Below are 8,420 nucleotides of genomic sequence, written 5' to 3' on the forward strand. Positions count from 1 at the left end.
AATCCTGAGGAAACTGTTGAATAAGAGAGTAATGATTTTAGGTGAGTGGAAAAGCATGGTGGAGTTTTTTGGTTTGTAAGCACTCTTGGTGGCATAGTGAGCAGTGAGCTCTTCTTTCCTCTGTAGGTTACACCATGACATCAGACCAGCCCCCCTTCCGCTTCTGCACTAACCCCCCCCCCCCCCCCCCCCCCCCAAAAAAAAAAAAAAAAAACCCAGAGAGAGAGATCATAGATTAATATAGGAGAAGAATGTAGGTCAAATTACTGTGTGCATCTTGACTCAGTAATGTGAATGCGCTCTCTCTATTTTTCCCTTCATAAATGTAGTATTAGTTATTTCACTTTACAAACGGGGAAATTAAACAAAGTGTTTATTCCCCTGTGTGTTTGTGTATGTTTTGTGGCATGGGGAGTTCCCACCAACTGGAGGCTGGGTCTCCACTGTACTCAATCTCTGGTGTCACTTTACAGTTGTCTAAAAGGGAAGTTAGAGGGGGGGGGTGTGTGGGATGTATATTCTTTGTTTCACTCTCAGCCTCTTCGGCATTTAGTTTTGAGCTTCAACGAGGGTGACATCTCTCTCTTTTTCTCTCTCTTACTTGCTCTCTAATTTCACCACAATTCTTTTCAGCTAAAGGTAGGACAACTTCTTCTTAAATGTCCTTTTTGTTAATTAAATGTCCATTTCTTAAAAATATGTATATTTACACCTGGCTGTTATGATTACAATATTAGATATACTGGATTAAATAGATTTTTTAAAAATCCTTTTGTATCTTATCTTATCTTGTGTTATATGTACCATATTACAATAGTTTCATCTCTGTTTCTTCTCATACTTTCTCTACACATCTACATTATGTAGAATGAAAGGACCGGAGCTTGTAGATTTGACGAGTCGTTTTCGATTCGCTGAATCGTGTTTGGGTTTAGTGGGCTGCATATGCATCAGTTATGCTGTTTGGACCCCTGACTGGTTGGATGAAAAGGGACTGTGGTCCAGGGGAAACGAGTCCAATCCAGCTGTCAGCTGGACACAAGGGCATGCAATCCAAGGTGAGAGATGTTTAGTCTCGTCTCTGACTAAAATATTTTGTTAGAGATCAACAGTTGAACTGAACAGGATTATATTGACATGACATTATCTTTGATTGGCTGTTACAGCTTGTTTTTCTGCTAGCCTTTAGAGACAGTGCAGTGTTTAATGGCATTATAATATGGTGTGAATCATTTTGAACAGACTCGTAGGAGTATGCAAAGCAGGAAATTCTAGATGCCCTGTGAAGGTGCAGGTGTGGGCTTGTTGAATTAGGAATGGACAAAATACCTGTCGTAGGGCTGCAGAATGGTGGTTTCTTGTTAAGACAAACTACACTACTGTGAAAAAAACAAGTCACATTCGACTTGGTTTGCCATCATTGTGGCTGGAAACCATATAAATTTAATGTTCATGCCTAGTTGTTTTAACATAGGCCCAAGCTCAAACTGACTTGCTTAGGCTTGCATCTTCAGCATTTCTGACATCTTTTACACATTGCCTCAGGGATGGAGTAAAGCTAAAATGCCGATTTTGTTATGGGATTATTCCAGACACATCTAGTGGGGGTGTCACTTTCAAAACCATGCTGGACTTGCTATGGAATTCCCCTGAAATATTCATCTACCCCTTTCATTTTACATCGAAGATGTATGCAAATTCATTTAGTGTAGTGAATTGCCATTCAGAGGCATCCCCCAATATGCAAAGGGATTTTGTTTATCTATCTAAATCACAAGAAAGATATGAGTGTTGTGTGTGTGTGTTTGTGTGTGTGTGTGTGTGTTTGTGTGTGTTTGTGTGTGTTTGTGTGTGTGTGTGTGTGTGTGTGTGTGTGTGTGTGTGTGTGTGTGTTTTAATGCCTTTCACAGTAATCACACCAAGTTGTTTTAACATAGGCCTGAGCTGAAACTGGCATGCTTAGGCTTGCATCTTCAGCATTTCTGACATCCTTTACACCTTGCCTCAGGGATGGAGTAAAGCTAAAATGCCAGTTTTGTTATGGGATTATTCCAGACACATCTAGTGGGCGTGTCACTTTCAAAACCATGCTAGACTTGCTATGGAATTCCCCAGAAAAATCCAGCTACCTGTTTCCATTTGACATTTTATGCAAATTCATTTCATGTTGTGTTGCACTATGAAGATCTCTATATTATTGTCATTGTATCATAATGTTAAACAAACATGCACTCTGTTATATAACCTGCGTGTTAATCATGTTCTTTTCACTACTTAGAAAAATATTTCCCAATTACTGAGTCCCCTATTTTCATTTTTATAATAAGCTTCTATAAAATGCATTATAACACACACACACACACACACACACACACACACACACACACACACACACACACACACACACACACTCATATCTTTCTTGTGATTTAAATAGATAAACAATCCCTTTGCATATTGGGGGATGCCTCTGAATGGCAAGTGCAGGTGGTAATACAATAAGAAGTGGGATTTGACAGTTAAAATTCTTTTTATAATGCATTTATATAGTATAAATATGATGTTCATCTAATTATTTTTCATTAGAGCCAGGATCATTATTATTAGAACTAAGCTGGTGTTTTATTTTACGTTACTTTTACTTTTAAACTGAATCATGTTGACCCAAAGAGACCATGGTCATATTTCAGCTTAAAATTTTATCCATAATCATTTTAATAATTTTGTCATTTAACAGCTTTTCAGGCAATAACACATTCTCTGTTGTTGTGAAAAGGTCTAGGGCCTCAAAACGTGTTTGCTGCCCTTTCTTTCCTCATGGCTGTAAGCTCTGGAATTCTGTGTCTCCTGTTTGCATTCTGCTGGACGTCAAAGACCGTGCTCTCTTACTCCAACACACGCTCGCTGCTGATGGCAGGCCAGGCACTTTACCCCACCACCCTTCTGCTCATCACACTGCTACCGACAGGTCAGAATTAACATGTCATACTGTAGTGCCAGATTTCCTGAATTTCCCTGTGAAAGTGAAACTACGCATTACTTAAGGGCAGTGTCTATAGTGTAACATATCACCTACATAAGCCCCTCCTGACAACTGACTTAATGCTATAAGAACATTTACAATATAAAGACTTATTTCAACAAGCATCAGCTGTCATAAGGACTGCTTTTGTAAGTTTTGATATCAGGTTGACATAACACATGAGTCAAGGGACAGAATTTGTGATACAGTTGTGTTATGATGCTTTCCAGTAGCGTAATATCTGGTCATGATGGTGATGTGACATTTCAAACACCAAAACCAAACTTGCTCTAATTTAGTATCAGAAAAAATTATGAGGAACTCTGTCATTATTGTGTCATGACATTATAGATAGATAAATAAAATTTTATTTACGGGTCAGAGAAAAAATTCTGTTGCAAACCCTGTTATGATAGCTATGCCAAAGCCATGATACTATTCATCAAAATCGTCTAAATAGTATAGTAAACTGTACTTTACTTTAAGGCTTGAAAAAATATATAGAAACCTGATGTTACAGTGTAATAATTGTTACTCCCAAATGTTCAGTATTTTACAGCAGGTATTTATTCTGATGTTACCACCAATACAGGAGGCAGTGCAAATACTGCACTATTCACTGAGCTACAAAGTCAGTTGTCAAAATACTCTGACATATAAATTAGCCCACAAAGTGTCATAACCATAAGTCAACATAACAACACACCTTATGTCGACATAAATCTACTTAATTTCTACTACAATCACACCAATCGACCACACTCAGGTGTTATGGCAATTTACATCAGAATGAACAAAAATAATCTTTGACAGCTTATGCCATTTTGAATAAGCTTTTATGAAGGTAATAAAATAGTATTACTGTTACAGTAGTGCTGTTATGGGATCATAATCAACGATGTGGTGGTGTGATGTGTTATTTTTTCCAGTAACAGTACTCCTGTCATATTTTATTTCTTACAAATGCCATATGTTATAGAAAATCAGTCCATGCCTTCTGACCAATCAGATTAGAGAATTCAGCTCTCTGGTATAAATATGTTTATGTAGGTAGATGTCAGTTTTCAGTGTGGGCTTATGTATGTGCCACATAAGCCTGTGAGCACTGCCCTCTCCATATAGATGGTTCCTGTTTGTCGCTTTTGAAAGTCCCTTTAGGGGAATTATAGCACTGCAATGAATTTAGCAATATTTATTTTTGGTACAATATGCCTAGATGCTTCATTAAAACATTAAACAATAAATTGATATTTTCCCCTGAAAAGCCTCAAGTGTGTCTTTTACACACATCTCCTTCCCCAGGGTTTTTCTTTCTCCTAAGTTGGGCGCTCTTCACCAGTCAACATATTGCTTATATCCGAGATGACCTGACACGCCTGGGCTCTTCCTATTGGCTGGGTGCTGTGGGCTGGGCTCTGCTGTTGGCTGTTTTGCCAGTAGTGTTCCTGGTGGAGCAGTGTGTTGTACCTGACATACTGCCCGAGCTGAAGAAGAAGACTGAGTTGTGGTGGAAGGGATTCGAGGTGGCACACACACGCTCGTTCAGTGACAGCTACCAGCACAGCGCTGAACACTTTAACCATGAGTTCAAGAGATACACGTCCATGCCATAAGGGAGACAGCAGCATCAAATATCAGTGCTGTTTAAATATCTTCACTGTTCAGCCACTGAAAGGCTGAGTGTGGGTCCATAGCCAGGTGACCAAGAATCTTGTGTCCTTTGCACACAGGAAGCTGCCTAAGGGTTCACTCAGCTTGAAGATACATGGATTTTTCCATTACAGAGGCTCAGAAGGCTATGGCTAAATTATTGCACTTTACAGAGGAACTGTCAGAAGTAATAGCCTGAAGAAAAAAAAATGAATCATATTCATTTGCAAGCAGACATTACAAGACTCTGTTGCTTTCAATTTCTCTATCAAACTTTTATTATGCACATTCAGTTTCACAGATTACTGAATTAAGTACACATTACTATAACTTAGTGTAAACTTGTTTTAAAGGAGAAACCCACCTGAAATACATATATGTTTATAAAATATGTTTATATTGAAATGTGTGATGTGCTTAGTGATTGAGGTGTTAATTTATTAATTTATTGGTTGGTGCTATATTTTCATTGTTCCTGTGAGAAGTTAGCATTGTGTGCAGTAATGACATCACAGGGGGACATTGCTAACAAAGTTACAATGACGTTTAATAGGGGAAAAATTCCAGTTACAGTAGAGACTTGTCACACATTGATTATATGTACTATATTATGAAAGTCATTATGCAAGTCATTCAGAGTGGATTTTGCCTTTAAGTGAATGACTTTCAAACTACATTTATACAATTCATTCTGAACTCTAAAGGACACCTCAACCAGTCCAAACTTTACTCTTGTATCTATGCACCCTTCACTGTACAGTTGTTATTGAATAATTTCCCTTAGGGTACATAAGTGACTAGTAAGCAGGGAACATTTAGTACATTTTGTAATTTGGTGCATATATTAATAATAATAATTATTATTAAATGAATAATACAGAGAGAAAGTTTGTAGTTTTAACCTTTGGCCAAATCTTAGTAGCTTGATTGTCATGAATGTTTTCATATGATATCATGGTTAGGAATTGCCATACCAGGGCTAAATGATTGGTGGCACTAGCACCCTCATATGGTTTGTCTGTGTTACAACATGCCCCAAAGTAAGTTTCTGACTATTGTAACATGCAATAATCAAATGTCTTAAATCAATTCATTATTCACTTTTGGAATTTAGTCATTTGCAATGATAATACAGTTTATAGTAATTATATGTAAACACAGTAAATAATAAAATAAATATACCCAATATACTGTACTCATGCTTTTATTAAGTGTGATAATAAAAAGTGTTGAGCGTTACAAAACGGGACAGGAGCAGAAGCAGGTGCATTTAAGCATCTTTATTTTGAAACTTTAATCAATAAACAGGAAACACGGTCTCTACTGGACAAGATTAGCGGGTTATACATAAAACAGAAGTCAAGGCATTGAACGAGAACAGGACACGGAACTAAGACCGCTTGGCATGCGTAACGTCTTCACCATTACACTCAAAGGTTCAAATAATACTGCGTTCAAAGTACAACGTAACACGATGGGTTTAAATAGCAAACACAATCAAACTAAAACATAGACACCTGGGGCAAATATAGACACACCCTCGAACATAAACCAATACCTGAACAGGAAGAGAACAAAACCAAAACAAAGGCACGTGTCCATATTAAACAGTCTTCTCTACGTAATCTCGTGCACACGCGTGCTCTGCAGCAGTCTGTGCACTTCGACGCCGTAGCGCCATCTGCCGGTGGGAGCGTAACATTGTGTCTGATTATTTTTGCTAGTTTTCTGCTTATTACTTTCAGTCTTATTTAATGTGAGTACTATATTTTTGGCCTGTTTGATCTTTTTCAAATTTATATGAATTTCTCAATATATCTGGTCCAAGTCAACTCAAGTCATCAACTAATGTCACTTATATTTACTCTTATTGGGCTTATTAAAACTCTATGTAACATGGACAGGTATTAAAGGAACCTAATCTATTTTTGTGAACACCACTCACATTTCTCTATACTGAGAAGAGTAAGAGGGGAAGTTGCTGATGAGCCCAACACTTCCCTTTAGACTTCCACTATAAGAAAGATTTGAATAAACAGGTTTTCTGCCTTTATCTCAGTACAACCATGTTCATGGGATTTGCCCACACACTTCAGGAGTAGTAGATAATTATTATAAATGCTAGGACGCTAGCCAGCTAGCCAGGCTGTACACATGCATACTGAAACATACTCTGACTTTTATTTTTACATTATATTTTCTTAATTAGTATTTACTGGGTATGAAGAATGTGAGGAATGCTGTGCTGTGGATATTTTGCCCAAGACTACCGCCAGATGGATGGAGCATGAGTGATGCTGTGAGAGATGGAGACAAGAGAGAGGATGTTGCTGAGCTCGTGTACTTTCTGATCCCACTAAAGTGGAGAAGAATAAACAGGGTCTGGCTCTGTGAAGTGTGCATTAGGTGCAGCACTAATTAAAAGACAGTTCCACTTGTTAACAATGGCTAATGAGTTTGTATTCGATTTACAGATGGCCCTTTTCAATTTACCAACACGAAAACACCTAATTGGCATTTGAACGGGAGTCTGTCCTTGAAGGTCATACAGCAGGGTGCTTTAATGTGCACTAAATGGCAAAACAAACTACTTAAAAGTGAGCATCAAAGCCAAAAACCTTACCACTGACCCCTCTCTTATTTCTCATGGCTTGACCCTAAATGTGTCCTCTGTAATTTATAGCCATGGATCCTCTCTAGTGTAAACCAAAAATTCTACTGACCCTGTTATGAATGTAGCAGGGGTGGATGTTTGTGGGGGTGGGGTGGTGCAATGGGTGTCGGGGGATGAATATATAAGCAATCACCAAATGATTGATATTTGTGTCACCATAACTGACCTTTGTGTCAGAATGCCTTTGACATCTGTGCCTATCCTATGAAAACTGAACATGAGGCTAGAATACACCCTGGATCAGATGGCAGTTGATGACAGAACACCATACTCACCAAACATTCATATTCACACATTCTCACCAAGGGGTAATTTTCTGAGCCAATCCACCTATTGGCATGTTTTGTCCCAGAGGACACCCACATAGACACAGGGAGAACATGCACAGGAACTTCACACAGATCAGGATTGAACTTTGGAACCTGTGTGGAGCTGTGACATGGCGGTGCCCTATCACCATTTACTTAAACTAAAAAAAAGCAAAAATGATTTGACAGAAATTACCCACTTTGAAAATCATGGCCCTATATCCCAGACAGGTGCTCTTTAGATCTTTTTTGTAGATACAGGACATGTTTTTATGCTGGAACTAGGCTTAGATTAACACAATTTTGATTTACACAGTCAGGATTTCAGGCAGTGCAGCTCAATGATTTTCAGTCCCAGTGAGGAATCCTTGCACTGCACAATGATGTGCTTTTTCCTGCTCTAACACATTTAATTTATCTATTCTACAGTGGTTGTGGCCATTGAGACTGAATCTGAGATACAGATACAGATACACTAGAAGATGTATATAATGCTGCTACATAAGGATCTCTTAAAATAAAAAACAACAACAACACTGATATTCACATACAGTACTTACTAGGTTTCCTACATGATCTCCAATGTGTGATTGAGTGACAGCTGGTCCACACCTACTAATCATGCCTTTCCACTCAAATAGATATCTCTGTGCCATGTTTCCCACCAATTAAAATCTAACTAAGGAGCCGTGTAATGTTATTAAAGCACTGCTTCCCCACAATTAATTTCAGTTAATTGTGGGGAAGCAGTGGTTTAATAACATTA

General features: G+C 38.2%; 1 protein-coding gene across 1 annotated transcript; it reads left to right on the forward strand.

The window, feature by feature from the left end:
• Positions 1 to 189: 189 nt before the first annotated feature.
• si:ch211-256a21.4 (uncharacterized) lies at positions 190 to 7,389 on the forward strand. The gene is made up of 4 exons (XM_053685707.1): positions 190 to 639; positions 868 to 1,058; positions 2,777 to 2,968; positions 4,325 to 7,389. The coding sequence occupies exons 2-4, from the start codon at positions 869 to 871 to the stop codon at positions 4,633 to 4,635; spliced, it is 693 nt and encodes a 230-aa protein (XP_053541682.1). The 5' UTR covers positions 190 to 639; position 868; the 3' UTR covers positions 4,636 to 7,389.
• The last annotated feature ends 1,031 nt before the right edge of the window (positions 7,390 to 8,420 follow it).

The sequence above is a fragment of the Ictalurus punctatus genome, chromosome 14, assembly GCF_001660625.3.
Source record: "Ictalurus punctatus breed USDA103 chromosome 14, Coco_2.0, whole genome shotgun sequence".
Lineage (NCBI taxonomy): Eukaryota > Metazoa > Chordata > Actinopteri > Siluriformes > Ictaluridae > Ictalurus > Ictalurus punctatus.

Coding starts and splice junctions, on each gene's coding strand:
- si:ch211-256a21.4 (XM_053685707.1), top strand. CDS start 869: ATGAAAGGACCGGAGCTTGTAGATTTGACGAGTCGTTTTCGATTCGCT. Junction 1,059..2,776: donor ACAAGGGCATGCAATCCAAG/GTGAGAGATGTT, acceptor TGTTGTGAAAAG/GTCTAGGGCCTCAAAACGTG. Junction 2,969..4,324: donor CATCACACTGCTACCGACAG/GTCAGAATTAAC, acceptor CTCCTTCCCCAG/GGTTTTTCTTTCTCCTAAGT.